The sequence below is a fragment of the Ranitomeya variabilis genome, chromosome 5 (assembly GCF_051348905.1).
Source record: "Ranitomeya variabilis isolate aRanVar5 chromosome 5, aRanVar5.hap1, whole genome shotgun sequence".
NCBI classification, from domain to species: domain Eukaryota; kingdom Metazoa; phylum Chordata; class Amphibia; order Anura; family Dendrobatidae; genus Ranitomeya; species Ranitomeya variabilis.
In genome coordinates this window covers 328,345,506-328,362,887 of record NC_135236.1, presented here as the reverse complement: position 1 = coordinate 328,362,887, position 17,382 = coordinate 328,345,506, and the positions used below count along the sequence as shown (strand labels likewise).

Here is a 17,382-nt window from a genome sequence, read left to right as displayed (position 1 = left end):
TTGGTGCGTTTTTGTCAGGGTTCATTTTGTCTCTTGTGCATGCTGATAGTTTTGTGCATAAAAACTTCATCAGATTTTGGCACCAAAAAACTCACCAAAACCTGATTCCTGCGTTGTTCTCAGTGTTTTTGCAGCGTTTGTACTATCAATGGGTGGAAAAGTGACATGCTGCATTTGTGCCAGCAGCAGTACTAGTACGGCGCACCGATCACCGCGGTCTCACGCTGAGCGCCGCGGTGATCGGGTGCGGGTGTCAGCTGTATATGACAGCTGACACCCCGCAGCAATGCCCACGATCGGCGCTAGCGCCGATCGCGGGCATTTAACCCCTCTGATGCCGCTGTCAGTAGTGACAGCGGCATAGAGGGGGATCGCACAGGGACGGGGGCTCCCTGCGCTCTCCCACTGGAGCAACGCGATGAGATCAGGAAAAGTCAGGAAAAAAAACCAGTGTTTACATGAGATTTCTCCAATATCATATACTTTGCTTGTACTGTACTGTGAAATGCAGGTGAAAATTTGCTTTAAAAAATCTGGAAAAACGCAATGTGTGAGCAATAGGCTTAGTTGTTTTTCCAGTTCCTGGAAACCCTTGTCCCCTGCTGTAGTTTGTTAAAAAAAAAAAAAATAGGTTAAAAAAAAAAAAAAAAACTGCTTTGCTCATCTTCCTCAGGCGATGCTGAATCTCCGCCACTGCTTCTGGTGTCTACATGATCTATGATGTTGGTGTCCTGCGAAACAATCCTGAACGTGGGCACATAGCCTTATACCAACTTCCGCTCAAACATGAAAATGAAATGCAACTGGACATCCTGCTTTAATTAAGAAAACCACTTCTCAACGGATTGGTAAATGAAAAATATTAAAGAAAAAAATCATACAAAAGACCAGCTAGTATGGTACTTTATCATCTGCTAATATGTAATGGCTTCCATTTTTGGTGGAGCAGCGATGGGTCTGTTTGCAAACTGATGTCTTAGGTTGTGTGGTCACAGAATTTGTGTGAGGCTGTCAATATTGACCAGCTTTATGCTAGGAAAGGCTTCAAGTAATGCTCTTGTTGAGACGTTTTTATAGGCATTCTTCAATTCTTGAATCATTTTCTGATAGATTTTTGAAATGTTACAGAAGAGGTGGTTTTTGCCGCCCTCTGATTGGAAACTAACACGTTTGCATCAGATGCCATCAGCAGGCGCTTCATAAAAGTGATGAACGTCTTCTTTCCCCTAGGAGACATATTTAAAAACTTGAAAAAGAAGCCGTGCAAAAGACTGAATATATGAAGCACAGTGGTTTACAATAGAAGTCAATGGGAAGAGTCTTTTAAGCGTTCTATTTACTTTTCTTAAGGTGTTTCTGGAGTAGACCTGCTCCAAAAGGTTCTTCAAAAAATTGCATGCATCTACCCTTGGGGTACGTTCACAAGGTCAGCATTCATTTTAATTTTTTTCCGGGGTACATTTCCTCTGGCGGAAATCTGTGTTTTACAGTGCCAATAGACGCTTAGAAATCTTTACTTTAAGAATTCACGTATTCAAAATAATAAATATCACTTACTGGATTTGAAGACACATCCACATCAGATATCTGTCTGTGAGAGCACAGTGCACCTACAATGTAGCAATCGCTGTTCAACCATTTCATTCGCCATTCTCGTCCTGTACAAACACTTGTCTGACATAGTTTGCTGGTCGTGGGTTATGATCGCATCACTTAAACAATTATCTGCTCCTGTATATGAACCCTTAGGCTATGTGCACACGTTGCAGATTGGTGTGCAGATTTTTCCGCACTGTTTACAAAATCCGCAGGTAAACCGCACTGCGGATTACCCGCAGATTTACGGCAGTTTCTGTGCAGTTGTTGTGCACATTCCGCCTGCGGTTTTACACCTGCGGATTCCTATTTAGGAGCAGGTGTAAACCGCTGCGGAATCCGCACAAAGAATTGACATGCTGCGGAAAATACACCTCTGCGTTTCCGCGCTTTTTTTTCCCGCAGCATGTGCACTGCGGATTTTGTTTTCCATACGTTTACATGGTACTGTACAACACATGAAAATCCGCGATGTGTGCACATAGCCTTAAGGTATGTGTCCACGGTCTGGAATCCTAGCGCTTTGGACGCAGCCGATACCCCGCTCTGCCCAAAGCGCTGCCCCCTTTTGTACGCCCGTTGATTCCGCATGTGTTGAACACATGCGGAATCACCGCATCCTATCCATAGACTGTGTTATTTATCTTGCGGAGACGGAGCGTCTCCGCAAGATAAATAGACATGCTGCGGTCTATAACGAAGCACCGCAAGTCCGGTTGCACAGGTCTGCCACCTGCATCATTGAACGCATATTGGAGATGTGATTTCATAAAATCCTCTCCACTATGCTGTAACGTCTGGATGCTGCGGATTGGACGTCCAATCCGCAGCAAATACTGACTTTGGAAACGTACCCTTAGGCTATGTGCACACATTGCGGATGTTGATGCGGTTCACTGCATTTTTGGACCCGCGTAATTGCATCAAATCCGCAGTGTAGTGCACGACCAATGTTATTCTATGTGAAATGAAGGATTGTTGTGCACATGCTGTGGAAAAATCCGCGCAGATTTGCAGCGTTTTATTTTCCACAGCATATCAATTCTTTTTGCAGATCTGCAGTGTTTCTGCACCCATTGACTTCCATTGAGTCAGGCACATCCGCAGCAAAACCGCAGGTGTAAAAAATATCTGCGGATGTGGGTGCGAGAAACACTGCAGATCAGGAAGGGGGGGGTGAGTGTGTGGGCGGAGACTGCGTGTCTGGGTGTATGTGTGGGCCTGTGTGTGTGCGTGTGTCCCTCTGTGTGCGTGGGTCTGTGTAAGCAGCCATTGTCTGTTGGGACTTCTCCCATCCGGCTATGAATGCTCACAGTGACAGCTAGCCTATGATGGGAAATTAGTCCCATCAGACAATGCATGTGTTCAGTAGTAAAAAAAAATAAAATAAACATACAGGACATACATTACAGACAGTACATACAACACATAACATAGAGTACATACTCACCAATCACCTAGTCCCCGAAGCCCTCGATCACCTGTAATAAAAATAACAAAATAAACCAACCTATACTTACCTTTTCGCTGTAGTCCAGTTAATAACGAGTGTCCCATGACGATCTCCCATGTAGAACAGTGGCATCGGGCGATGTCCGTGCTCTACAGGACCTCTGTGATGAACTGACAGGCGGAGGTAATCCTCCGCGATGTATCCCTCCGCCGCTGCTGGGAGAGAGGTCACCCGAGTTCATTCTCTCACCGGCAGCGCTGTGAGATAGTTCCCCGCAGCATTGCCATAAAGTGAGCCTGAACTCAGGTAACCTCTTCAGCGATGTACTGCAGGAGCCATTGTCTCCTGTCAGGGCATTGTGGAAGGCCCTGTAGAGCAGTGACATCACCCGATGATTTCTGGATGTGTCTTTAACTTGTTCACTACTATCGGATTAGTAATGGATAGGTATATGTTATTGACGCCTCTCCATTACTAACTGGGCTTAATGTCATCTTACAATCATAGGTGATATTAACCCCTTATTACCCCATATGCCACCGCTACAGGGCAGTGGGAAGAGAATTAGCGCATCTTTCAGATGTGTCTTTTCTGGGGCGGCTGGTGGGTGCTGGTATTTTTAGCCGGGGGGGGGGGGGGGGGGGAAATTCCATGGCCCCTCTCTAGGCTGTGAATATCAGCCCGCAGCTGTCTGCGTAGCCTTTCTAGCGATTAATTTTAGGGGGGCCCCCACATCATTTTTTTTTTGGTGGGGTCCCTATTTTAATAGCCAGTAAAGGCTAATTATATAGCTGCGGGCTGAGATTCATAGCCTGGGAAGCTCCATGGGTATTAACGCCTTCCCAGGTTATGAACATCGACCCCCAGCCGTCGGCTTTCCCTCTCTGGCGCAGAAAATTGCGTGGGAGCCCACGTCATTTTTTTCCTTTTTTTTTATAAATTAAAGATATTGCGTGCAGATTGTGTGTCTTTATTTAGCTATTTATGTACCATTTTATTAGGTTCATTACTAAACATCGGCCTTGGTATTATCTATGTATTATCTATCGTCTGTGTGTGTGTAAACCTTATTCTTCAATGGGGTATGTAAATGAAGAGGTTGGCCAAGAAATTACATCAGTTTTTTTTTGTTTTTTTTGTTATATAATAGATCTTTATTTAGGTTACAAAAACGATTGAAAATCTGCACAAAAACCGCATAAAAAAGTGCGGATTTTTACCTGTGTTTTCTGCCAAGAGATACAGATTTGTCTGCAGATTTTTCTGCACAATCTGCAACATGTGCACATACCCTTAGGGTCTGCAATAAAAAAAAGCCAGAGAAAATGCTTGAAAGACTCTTCTTTCTTATAGTAATACTGCTTTGCTCTTCATATGTTCAGTATTTTGAGTGTTTTTTTTCCATTTTCACCTGTTAGGAGTGCAAGTAAGTTCTTTGAAGTGCCGGATCTTTATCTCCCCTGACATCATCTGTTGGGTGATAGTGGGGAGACCTACATAAATATTGGACTGTTGGCTGAGCTTGCAGATATTGGCCGGTTCGGCCGAAGTTATTCTATGGTGTATGGGGGTCTTAATGTGTCCCTTCACTAACTTTCTATATTGAAAGCCAATGCGGCTGATGAATTTCTGGTCTTTTTTTTTTTTTTCATAGCAGCATGACTTCAATTTCTACCACGGCTCTGGTGATATGGAAGCTGCCCGGTGATTGGCTGCTACACGTCACAAGGACATTTTTATGTTCGTTTTAATAAAGGGCCATTGTTGGCAGTGAATGATAAAGGAAAAAAAGAAGATGCTTTTGGGGAAACGCCATATTTCCTGAAGCATTTTTCCTTTGGGAAAACTCTGCCGGTTCACCTGCCTGAAAAACGGATCATGTGCACGCACCCTTGAAGAACACAACAAAACTAGGATGTATGAAAATCGGGTCACAGTTGGGGGGGGGGGGGGGGGAGAATCGAAGCAACATGCACTCATAGTTTAAAGGGGTTAATAAACATGTGGGGTGGGGTAATATCTCCGACTCTTCAATTTTCCTGACTCCGGCCCCACAGCACTGCCCCCTACTGAGCATGTACATAAAGAGCAGCACAGATTCATCTCAACTAAAAGAAAGATCCTTAGATCAGGAACAGAACAGACATTTATAGGACATTTCAGAGCTTTCCCAAATTCTTATGAAAACCTATACCGCACATCCTGCCTTGTACTACTGTACCCAATGTATTATGTAGTTTAGGAGTCTGACAATACCGACTCTGACTCCACAGCCCTGCTGGGATCTATTGAGATCAACTTTTAGGAAATGGTCACACGCTGCACATTTTGTACAAATTTTTCAGCGGAATCTGCAGTCTTATCTACCTGTTACAGCAAATTTTACTGCGTATTTTGGTCCATTACAAAGGGTGAAATCCCTGCAGTTTCTGAGCAAATAGACATGTTGCAGATTTCAAAATCCGCACAGCATGTCGATTTCCTGAGGTTTACTTGGCTGATACTTAATTATGCTGCTGCTTTCCTGACCACAAATTCTCGCGTCAAATAAGCAACATGCAAACATAATTGTAAGGTAGGGGAAAACCTTTTTGAGCTGTACGGCCGTTCACTAGTGATGAGGGAGCGTGCTCGGATGTTATCAGATGTTAGACAGCCTCAACACATGCAGAGATTGCCTAACAGCCGTGAAAGATGTAGCCGCGGGGACCCGAACATATTACTCGAGCACGCCCGAGATACTCGGATAACGTGATATCTGAGCATGCTCGCTCATCACTACTGTTCACATATCTGTGACTGTGGTTGTCAAAGGAAAAATGGAGCTGTTGCTGTTTGAGTAATGGATCGAACCCGCCAATTCAAGTCTATGGTTCCATCAAAATCCATTTTTATCTGCAATGGAGAGGAGAATTTTTTTTTTTTTATTTCTTACCTACATGAGAAAATTGCTAATGGTCCAAAAAAGAAAACCCACTGATATCTGAGCATTTACTATGTGATAACTCTGTGGGAATGATGTGTTGTCTATTGTATTGCATTCAATCCAAGGGCATGTCTGCTGTGTGGGCAGAATGGAAGGATGGCACAATGCCTGCTAACATGCTGACATCCCATTACTCTGCAGTGCCATTGAAGAGAATACACCCGCCTGAATGCACATCACTTAGTTTAAGTGATGCGATCGGGAATGTTGGGATATCTATGCCCTACATCTGATCTGAATGTTAGGCCTAGATTAAAATAAAAAAGCCTATACTCGCCTTCCTTGCCGGCGCTGTTCCAGCGGTGTTGGCACTCATGGTCCCAGGGCTCTCGTTGCATGACACGTGGTGCTCTGCGCCCAATCAGCATTGGCGTCCCTGTCTCCGCCTTCTGCCGAATTGAACATGAAGAGGTAGTCCGGGCTGCAGCTCCTCTCTGACTTTGTCTTCATGTTTATTTCGTACGAAGGCGGGGAGTCACGGGAGGTGAGTATACCGTAAAGCTTTTTTTCTATCAAGGCCAAATATGTAGATCAAGAAGGGGTTGTCCTAATAGTGGACAACCCCTTTCAGCTACTCTACCTAGTGTGTCTGTGTGTATGTGCACTATGCAACTGTGTCCATGTTCGTGATCAGGAACCTCCCTCTTTTTTTTTTTTTTCTTTTTTTTTTTTAAACCCATAGGTTTATAATGTACTTTTCTTATGTCAGCCTGGCGGCAGGAACAGATATCATAACTGTCATCTGCAAGAGTGTGAAGAGCCCAACTCCTCCAGTATCTATGCTGTGCAGTAGGAAGCAGTCATGTGGTCTACATACATTACACTGGTGGTCTCCCGCCCCCACAAAATGTGACTGTGTGACTCACTAATGAGCAGTCGATTTATGTCCCATGGTAATATGATTAAAGGAAGGCAAGTCTTGCATTTAGTAGACCAGCAATAAATACCAGCTCTTATATGTAAAATGACCCCTATCATGAACATTTCAGTAATTATGAGAAATGCCTGGAATTCCACTTTCAGGCTGTATGTTTCAATGTATCAGTGAATTTAGAATGAAAACTGAAGTTTCTATGCAGTTGGCTTTTTTTCACATCTGTGGATGCTGCAAGTGAATGTGTCTCCATGATGACAGCATACAGTACCCAACTTGCTAAGTTTTCAGAAGTAATTAAAATGAGGACCAGATGGAAAGCCATATGTGCAGATTTCCCCCAGCATGTTGGGGGGTTAAGAACTGTAATCATTTGGCTAGATGGAAGGCCCCATATGCAGAGTGATCCTGCACAGGATGTGTTTGTATTCTGTTACCTTGGAGACTCATAGGATCCATATGTATAAAATGGCAGCACTTCTGTAATCTAGGCTATATGGAAAGTGACTTTGTATTTTATACCCGTTGCTTTAAAGAAATGGCAGCAAACGTAGGCATGGCAATAGAAGGGAATCTGTGTAATTGGTTGAGTAATATAAAATATTTCCATAGCAAATGATATAGTGTATAGAACCCAAGAGTGAATTCATGCTGCTGCCTGTATGTGGATGTCTGCCATCTACATTCAGACAATAGGCTGGTCATACATGTGAATGCTCCATAACGCTGGGCAGCAGTGGCCTTCTCTGCTGACCCCCCCCCCATTCACAAGAACACTCATCTGTGATCTCGGAGAGAGCTGGACTCTGAAATTCAGCAAGCCGCATCCATCTCTCTTTGACATCATCTATTGGGGGACAGTCTGGAGACCCCATATACATGTCGGCCACTTCCGCTGATATCAATGGGTTCAGATGACTTTAGTCTAATACGTATGGGGGCCTTAAAGGGAAGGTAGGGCATTTTTAACTTCCTGTTTTAGGAAACAACACGTGTACATTGACCTCGATGAGCAGACTGACCCTATATTTTGTGTTGAAGCATATAGCGAACATGTGCAAAGGTGATTGTAAAGAGATTGAGGAAAGGTGTTACCTGTCAATGTAATCTTGCCTGTGAAAGGATAGAAACTGGTAAGTCTGATGACCAAGATGACCTTTTTTTGTTTTATATTAGATCATGATATGAATTTTTTTTTTTTTTTTTATTTGTTTATATTTTTTTTGTAAATGGATGTAAGACCTGATTTAATAATGGGTAATTTCCTGATGTTGACTTACCTTTAATTGCTTTCTTTTCTTTATACAGTTTGACAGTGAGGTCCATTGTGAAAGTGCATGTATATGATCAATAGAAGGATGGAGCCGATAAGATATGTTGTCAGTTCTGGATCCATCTACCAACTATATGTGACAGCACACCACTCCACTTGCTTTGTAGGCTGAAAGCTGTGTGCTGTTTTTGTTGTTTTTCGCTCGGGCGTGCTCTGATAACGGCGCGGTATGTGCGTGTACAGTCCACACGTCCATGGTGATGAACTGGGAGAGATAACAGATGAAATATTGAGTAGCAGCTAGTAGTAACCAAGCAACGGGATCCCACACCGTAGGTTTCAGGGCTGGAGAGCTGGGAAGAAGGTTTCAGGGTAGAGGTGAAGGAATAGGGGGGATTATTATGGGGCAGTTGTCTGTGATGCCAGGCAGCTGTACAGTCTTCTAGTGAATCAGGCATAGAGCCTTCCTATTGTTGTGGTTTACTAGCATTTCAGCCTTTTTCCTCCAAGTACAGGTGGAGCCGTCGCTTTTGGGGGCTTTTATGTATTTGTGGGGTATCGTTCTGCTCGGCCTTTAGGTAAAGAAATGATGAAGCGGTGGTTTTCACCTTTCATTGAGGCGACACTTGCTAGAAACTTAAATTGAATTTATTATAGCGGTTGTCATGGAGTTAAATCATGCATAGCCAGCACTTATTTTTGTACGTCAGTATCGTGCCCTACGGATATAACGGCTTAATTGGACTTTTTTTTTTTTTTTCTTATTAATGGCTGTTGTGAAAGAAGTCATTCTTCTACAAAATGTTAAAAAACAAACAAACAATGTCACCTATTGAAATACTTAGGTCCCCCGTACCTTGGTGACAGACTTCTGTTTAGTACATTTATGGCAAAAATATGCTTTGTCATTTGCGTTATTACACATTATTCTTTGTAAACGTTCATCATTTATCAAGGATAGTAATATACACAGAAAATCCAGTGTGCTTTGTGCTTAACAACCTTTCTTTTTCTGCAATCAGTTGGACGGTCACTTTCTCCTGCACGTTGGGGCATATTCATACATACTATAAGACAGATATCACAGGAACCCAAATCTTCCTTTTTTATTTATTTGTGAGTCTGCTCTGGTAAATTCTGCGTATGTCCTTTGACTGTTTTTTTTTTTTTTATTTAGGCATGTGACTCGGCTGAAGCACATGGTGCTCAGAAGCCATTTATTTTAATGGATCGGTTTTTTTTTTCTAGTCCCCCAAAACACTGTTTTCAAAGTTAAGACACTACAAATTAACATTGCAGGTTATAGTATGATACATACGGAAAGGCTTATAAAAAATATCAGACGCAGCTTGAAAATTCCCCTCCAAATAAAGCATCAGTGAGATCCTCTTTAAGGGTGTGTTCACATTCAGCGGTCATCTCTAAACGTAACCTAAATATGCACAGAACATGTACACGGTATATGCCATAAATTCCTGATGGATGCATGTCCTACCAAGGACAACATCTGCAAGAATTTGTATGTTCTCCCGTGTTTGCTTGAGTTTCCTCCCATACTGACTCCTAAAATACATCATACATTGGGTACAGTAGTACAATGGAGGATGTGCTGTAAATGTTTTCATAACAATTTGGGAAAGTTATATGTCCTATAAATGTCTGTTCTGTTCCTGATCTAAGGATCTGGGCTTTCAGCTGAGATGAATCTGTGCTGCACTTTATGTACATGCTCAGTAGTGACCAGGGCTGTGGGGTTGGGAGTCAGAGGTTTGGTTTACTGACTCCACAGCCCTGTGTAGAGGCACCATAAGATTCTGAGATGGTAATACTCCGCCTAAAGCGTGTTTTATCTGTGTATTAATGCAATGTCCACATTATACTATGGTCGGCCAAACCCTCCGACATCTGCAGAGCCAGCACTCCACTGTATGGGGTAGTTGGGTGAGATGGCTGCCAGACCACTAATCTGAAGGGTATGGAGGGAATCTTCAAGCTATTTCCTTTGCACATACTTTTACACAGAGGTCCCGTGGGGTTAATCACAGCAAGCACTTCAATGCAAATAACCTAGTGATCTGTGTGGAAGGATTAAAGGAAGGTTTTCCAAGGTCGCATGTACCTCCTGAAGTGCAGGCTGTGTAATTGGGGAGGCTCAGCTGCCAACTTCAGTTCTGCTGCAGCTAATTTGTTGCTCTTTTTACAGTCCCATGCCTTTTATTGGGCACTTGGAATTTCTTCTTGCTTGATCTGTTTATATGGGGGCACACATCAGCCATGAAAAATTTCCACTGTTTAGCTGTAAATGGCATTTGGAAAAGCAAGAAAAAAGCTAATTTTCAATTGTTCAGTGCATGATCACGTTTCATAATGTCCCCATAGAATATTCTACACAAAAAGTCAAATACCGTGTGTACTCTAGTATAAGCCAACCCGAGTATAAGCCGAGGCACCTAATTTTGCCACAGAAAACTGGCTGTTTATTGACTCCAGTATAAGCCGGGTATGTATTGTCCCCCCAGTCCTGTCCTGCTCTGTGTAGCCCCTCCCGTCCTGTCCTGCTCTGTGTGGCTCCCCCTATCCTGTCCTGCTGTGTGCCCCCCTCCCCCCGTCCTGTCCTGCTCTGTGTGGCTCCCCCCCCCGGTCCTGTCCTGCTCTGTGTGGTTCCCCCTATCCTGTCCTGCTGTGTGCACGCCCCCCCCCCCCCGTCCTGTCCTGCTATGTGTGCCCGCCCACCCCCCCCCCCCCCCCCGTCCTGTCCTGCTCTGTGTGGCTCTTCCCAAACCCCCATCCTGTCCTGCATTGTGTGGCTCTGCCCGTCCTGTCCTACTCTGTGTGGCTGTTCCCCCCCCCCCCCCTCCTGTCCTACTCTGTTTGGCTCCCCCCCCCCCGTCCTGTCCGGCTCTGTGTGGCTCTCCCCAAACCCCCGTCCTGTCCTGCATTGTGTGGCTTAGGCTACTTTCACACTAGTCTGTCGGTACGGGCCGTCGCAATAGTGTGTTAATGTAGCACAACGTGGGCAGTGGATGCAGTTTTACAATGCATCCACTGCCCATTGTGAGTTCCGGGGCGGAGTTTCGGCCGCGCATGCGCGGTCGAAAATGGCGGACACAACGCACAAAAAAACGTTACATGGAACGTTTTTTTATTCCGACGGTCTGCTAAAACACGACGCATCCGTCGCACGACGGATGCGACGTATGGCAATGCGTCGCTAATGCAAGTGTATGGAGAAAAAACGCATCCTGCGGTCAACTTTGCAGGATGCGTTTTTTTCTCCGAAACAACGCATTGCGACGTGCGTCACACGACGCTAATGTGAAAGTAGACTTGCCCTGTCCTGTCCTGGTCTGTGTGGCCCCCCCCCCCCCCCCCGCCGTCCTGTCCTGCTCTGTGGCCCCCCGCCATCCTGTCCTGCTCTGTGTGACTCCCCCTGTTGTATGCATGGCTCCCCCGTTTCCCCTCATGAGTGGCTCCCCCCCCCCCCCCCCCCCAGTCCCATCTTGTCTGCATGGCTCAGCTCGACTCCCCCTTCATACTTCGCCCTCCTCGTGCCGTTGCTGCACGTCCCTGCATCTCTGTTGTCCTGATGTGGCAGCTCTTCCTGTGCTCAGCGGTCACATGGTACTGCTCATTAAGGTAATGAATATGCGCTCCACGCATATGGGAGTGGAAATGCGTGCATATTCATTAATGAATCCTTTCAGCGACAGCGCGAGGAGGATGAGTATGATGTCACAGCCGCCGGCTCCTGTCGCTGCTGCACCGCTCCCCTCCCCCGCTGGCTTTCTGGACAATGACTCATGTATAAGCAGAGGGGGGCGTTTTCAAAAGTGCTGAAAATCTCATCTTGTACACGAGTATATAGGGTAATTTTGCTTATAGAACACAGGACCCCCATACATGTTAGCTGTCGGCCTAGCGTTCCAGTCTTCTCTCAGACAGTCGCTGTCATACTCCTCTAACAAAGGCATAGATCCAGGGAGAGAAAAAAGGTCAGTCATAGGAACCCGACAGGCTGGATTCTTCTCCCCCCAGTAATCATGTATTCGAGGTTGTCAGGAAGGCCCACTACACAAGTCTGTGAGCATCCTGCTGAGTAGAGATGAGCGGGTTGCTTTACTGCCCCAATCCATGGTTCAGGTTAGTGCTTTTTGGCCGTGGACAGGCAAACTTCTTCCGGAATCCAATGCTCGGCTTATGATTTGCCAGGCCGGCGTGCCACCGCACAGATGTCACACCAGGCCAACGAATCAAACTCCATGCCGGGTAACCCAGAAACTCTGGAATTTCACATTGCTCCTGTCCTCCGAGAGAGCACTGAGCTGAACCATGGATCTTGGTTGCAGAAAGTGATCGGCTCATCTCTACTGCTAATATTGGTGGGCTTCTCTGACTGTAGTCCCATCTGTATGGGGACCTTTGTATAGCTAAGGACCTGAACTCCAATCCCACGTTTTCAAAGGGAGTTACGTGACGCTACCTGCCATCTTTGTATCCCCTACAGGCCCACTGTAGACCACTTATGGTACATGTGATACGCCATAATTTTGGGCTTCGTTTCTTATCCGAAGTGTGTGCCAGTTCTTGGTTATGCTTAGTTTAAGATGGTAACCATGCTTCTACAACAGATGCAGGGCAGTATGGGAAATGTAGTTCAGGGCTCGATGCTGTGGCTCTGACGCCCCTTTGGAGGATCTGCTGTATAAGAAATAAGGGTCAAAACACCACAAAATTCATTATTGTAAAATATTTGGTATTGTGTAGAATCATTTATTTTAATCTGTGTCTGCTCTTGTGTGAGCGCCCCCCTCTGGACAGCGGCTTCAGAGCAGCGGGATGAGGAATGAGAATAAATCATTTAATTTGTTTTGCAGAGTTTTGGGTGATATGACTTCTGGGAATTGTAGTCTTCATTGATACATGTATAGGAGTCTGGCTAAGCTCATTGTTAGAGGGGGCGAGGGGTCTGTCATCGGTGTCTTTCCACTGACATCCAGCAGAATGCTGATTACGGCTCCATCCTATAGCATGTTGTAAAGACCGGATTACTACAAGCTGCCGTACTATATTTTTACAAAGTTGTTCAGCTTTTAGGCTATGTGCACACTTTCAGGAATGTCTGCAGAATTTTCCTGAACAAAACTGGACTTTTTCTGCAGGAAATCCGCATACGGTTTTTGCGTGTATTTTTTTGCAGATTTTTCACACTTTTTTCCGGAGCTTCCCAGTGCAATAATATAGCGGCAAAAACATGACAAATCTGCAAAATTAATGAACATGCTGCTTTTTTTACCGCAATGTGTTTTTTTGCGGAAAAAAAAGCACAGCATGTGCACAAAAATTGCGGAATGCATTAAAAATGATGGAATGCTTATGTATACTTTTTTTAGCGTTTTTCCAGCGGATAATGGTCGAAAAAATGCAAAAAATCCTGAACGTGTGCACATAGCCTTAATGTAGATTGTATTTGCCAACTATAGAATGCTGTGCGGAGGGGGAACATACGATTCTTTTTATCCTACAGATAGCAAGAGGGGCAACAGATCCGCGGGCTAGTGATTATCTTATTGGGGGAGGTTCAGCATGCATACATATGGAAGGTATTCCGGAGATAAAAGGCTATCCTTATTAAGTAACCAGCCTCTGTTCTTTGTCTTCACCTGGATTTCATTTGTTTTGGCTGAGGTCAGGGAGTATGCTGACATTTCCACGCTACAATGTCCGTGTTCCTTGTCCTGAGCTTATTTGACATTGAAAAATGTTCCAGCGCTGCCAGTGATGTTGTCTCCTAACACCGCAGTCTATGCTACTTGTAGCTACGGTAAATATCAGACTAATATTTATTCTGGTTACAATGACCTCTTCATACTGCATGCATGAAATATTCACTTAAAGGGGTGAGTTCTGATTCTTTGCAGGAAGCTGCTCTAGTTGGCCTTTGTGGTGTTACAACACAGTACGGATGTCTCTATCTGGGTATTGCTCACTTCCTCTCCTGTAACCAGTTCAGCCAGCAGTGCTGTAGTGTATAATATCGGGGTTTCCTGGACGTCTCAATGTCATTAATTGTATAAATAGATTAGAACATGTTATGTATTTGTCCTCACTTGTTGAGTAATGTGGGTGGGCCGCGCATACGTTTCTGTCCTAATACCATCCGGAAACATCGTATGTGCATAGTTCCAGTAGCCAGTACTGTGGTGTCTATGGTGCAGCAGATGCTGGTGAATGCACGATTGAGTACCTACCTTCCTATGAGATTGTCATCCAATGGGCTGAATAAGCAGTGCAATTGTCCCCTGACATTTCACTAATATACTAGCAGCCGTGTGGATGAGATTTTCTGAAATGCCGTGGGTCTCCTGCCCCAAACTTACAACCACATATGTGCCTATGCACCTGGATGTTCGGTTAATACACCCATGGTCTGCCCAGATGTTGCGGCTTGTGAACGTGGCCATCTGAACCTGGCCACACTGCAGAAGGTCTGCAACCCAGCTTGACCGGCACTCGACATTTAGGGTATGTGCACACGTCAGGAATTCTTGCAGAAATTTTCCTGACAAAAACCGGACATTTCTGCCAGAAATCCGCAGGCGTTATTTTCATGTTTTGTTTTTTTTTATGCGTTTTTTGTTCGTTTTTTCTCAAATGCATAGAATTGCGGGAAAAACGCGGAAAATCCGCAAAATTAATGAACATGCTCATTTTTTTTATCGCGATGCGTTTTTTTAGCAGAAAAAACGCATCCATGTGCACAAAACATGCAGAATGCATTCTAAATTATAGGATGCATAATGTATGCGTTTTTAATGAGTTTTTATAGCGTTTTTATCGTGAAAAAAACTCGAAAAAACCTGAACGTGTGCACATAGCCTTAACATTTTTTGCTGTGGATTTTTGTGCGTGAAAACACCGCTATATGGCTGCTACAAATCCCACTCTGGTTTTTGCCTTTGTTTGAGGCCTTCAGTAAAAATGTCCTGCTGTGTCCTTTTGTCTCTGTTTGACCCCTTATTTTTTTTTTTATATCAGGTGAGAAAACTTTCACCCATTGGGAAATTCTCCAATCTAAGGTCTAAGGCTACGTTCACATTAGCGTTAAGCTAATGTGCGTCGGGTTTGCGTCGGCGACGCAGCGGCGACGCATGCGTCATGCGCCCCCTATACTTAACATGGGGGACGCATGCGTTTTTTTTTGTTGCGTTGTGCCACACATGCGTCTTTTTTGCCGCAAGCGTCGGACCAAGAAAACGCAACAAGTTGCATTTTTCTTGCGTCCGATTTTCGGCAAAAACCGACGCATGCGTCGCAAAACGCAGCGTTTTTGCGTGCGTTTTGCCGCGTTTTTGCGTGCGTTGTGCGTTGCGTCGCCGACGCAGCGGCGCACAACGCTAGTGTGAACGTAGCCTAAGAGATAAATGTAATATATGCAGTTTGTGTGTTGTGAATCTGCTAAAGGTACCTTCACATTAAGCAACGCTGCAGCGATAGCGACAACGATGCCGATCGCTGCAGCGTCGCTGTTTGATCGCTGGAGAGCTGTCACACAGACCGCTCTCCAGCGACCAACGATGCCGAGGTCCCCGGGTAACCAGGGTAAACATCGGGTTGCTAAGCGCATGGCTGCGCTTAGTAACCCGATGTTTACCCTGGTTACCAGTGTAAAACATCGCTGGTATCGTTGCTTTTGGTGTCAAACACGACGATACACGCCGATCTGACGACCAAATAAAGTTCTGAACTTTGTTCAACGACCAGCGATATCACAGCAGGATCCTGATCGCTGCTGCGTGTCAAACTAAACGATATCGCTAGCCAGGACGCTGTAACGTCACGGATCGCTAGCGATATCGTTTAGTGTGAAGGTACCTTAATAGATCCACTTTTTTTTTTTTTTTTTTTTTTTTTTTTTTATAAAGGTATAATTTTTTTTATTTATTATTAAATTTTCCTGTCCTACCAGAACATGTTCAGTATTTGTAATACATTTATTATATTTTAGTAGAATTTTATCGGTTTTTAAGTAAATAAATCTTTATAACCACCTTTATTTTGATTGATCTTGTATTTATTTATTTTTCCCCCAGGTGCTGGAGAATCGGGAAAAAGCACAATTGTCAAACAGATGAAGTAAGTATGATTCCTTTTGTAGATCATCCATACTTTCTGTACTTAAGTGAATCAGGGCTGTTGTAAAGAGTTTTTGGGTAACTTTGTTCTTCCATTCTAGGATTATCCATGAAGCCGGTTACTCAGAAGAGGAATGCAAACAGTACAAAGCTGTGGTATACAGTAACACTATACAGTCCATCATTGCCATTATCCGGGCCATGGGCAGATTGAAGATAGACTTTGGAGACCCGACAAGAGCGGTAAGTATTGCTAATGTGTCATTTATATGGAATAATAAGACTTAAGTTCACACTAGCCTTTTTTTCAGCGGTTTTTTTTTTTTCCTGCAGCAAAACCTGATCTCTTGACAGGAAAGAAGCTGTAGAAATAAAAACAGGTTTTCTTTGTTTAGTTTTTTTTGTGCATGCTGATAAAGTTTAATGTTGAAAAATAAAAAGTCCTATTCCATAGAATCAGGTTTTGGCACAAAAAACACAGCAACCTGGGTTATTGTTTTTTTTTGTTTTTTTTTTCAGCATATGTTTCACAACTCATACAAGTCAATCGGTGAAAAAAAGCTGAAAAAAACACAAAAAGGGACATGCTCTATGTCCAAAAATAAATGCAATGCTCAAAATGACAGCAAAACAAATGTGTGTGCATGAGATTTCTGAAACATCATAGGCTTTGCTGGTATTGTAAAAGGCAGCTGAAAATTGGCATAAAGAAAAAAAACGCATAGTGTGAACTTTGCCAACAACTATTTGTAAAAAAGATCAGCACTTTCATTTTAGGGAAGAGAGTATACAGTATTAGAGACCAGACTTAGACACCTGATGGCAAAATAGTCAGTAGTAAAAAGTTATTAACCCCTTCATGACCCAGCCTATTTTGGCCTTAATGACCTGGCCGTTTTTTGCAATTCTGACCAGTGTCCCTTTATGAGGTAATAACTCAGGAACGCTTCAACGGATCCTAGCGATTCTGAGATTGTTTTTCGTGACATATTGGGCTTCATGTTAGTGGTAAATTTAGGTCGATAATTTCTGAGTTTATTTGTGAAAAAAACGGAAATTTGGCAAAAA

The 17,382-nt window shown here is 44.0% G+C and overlaps 1 protein-coding gene across 2 annotated transcripts in view; it reads left to right on the top strand.

The window, feature by feature from the left end:
* The window catches only part of GNAI1 (G protein subunit alpha i1), an 80,637-nt gene that overhangs the window by 21,693 nt on the left and 41,562 nt on the right, over positions 1-17,382 (top strand). For both annotated transcript variants that reach the window (XM_077264678.1, XM_077264679.1), the window contains exons 2-3: positions 16,273-16,315; positions 16,416-16,557. In XM_077264678.1, coding sequence (XP_077120793.1) covers positions 16,273-16,315; positions 16,416-16,557 — 185 coding nt within the window. The remainder of the gene's footprint in view (positions 1-16,272; positions 16,316-16,415; positions 16,558-17,382) is intronic.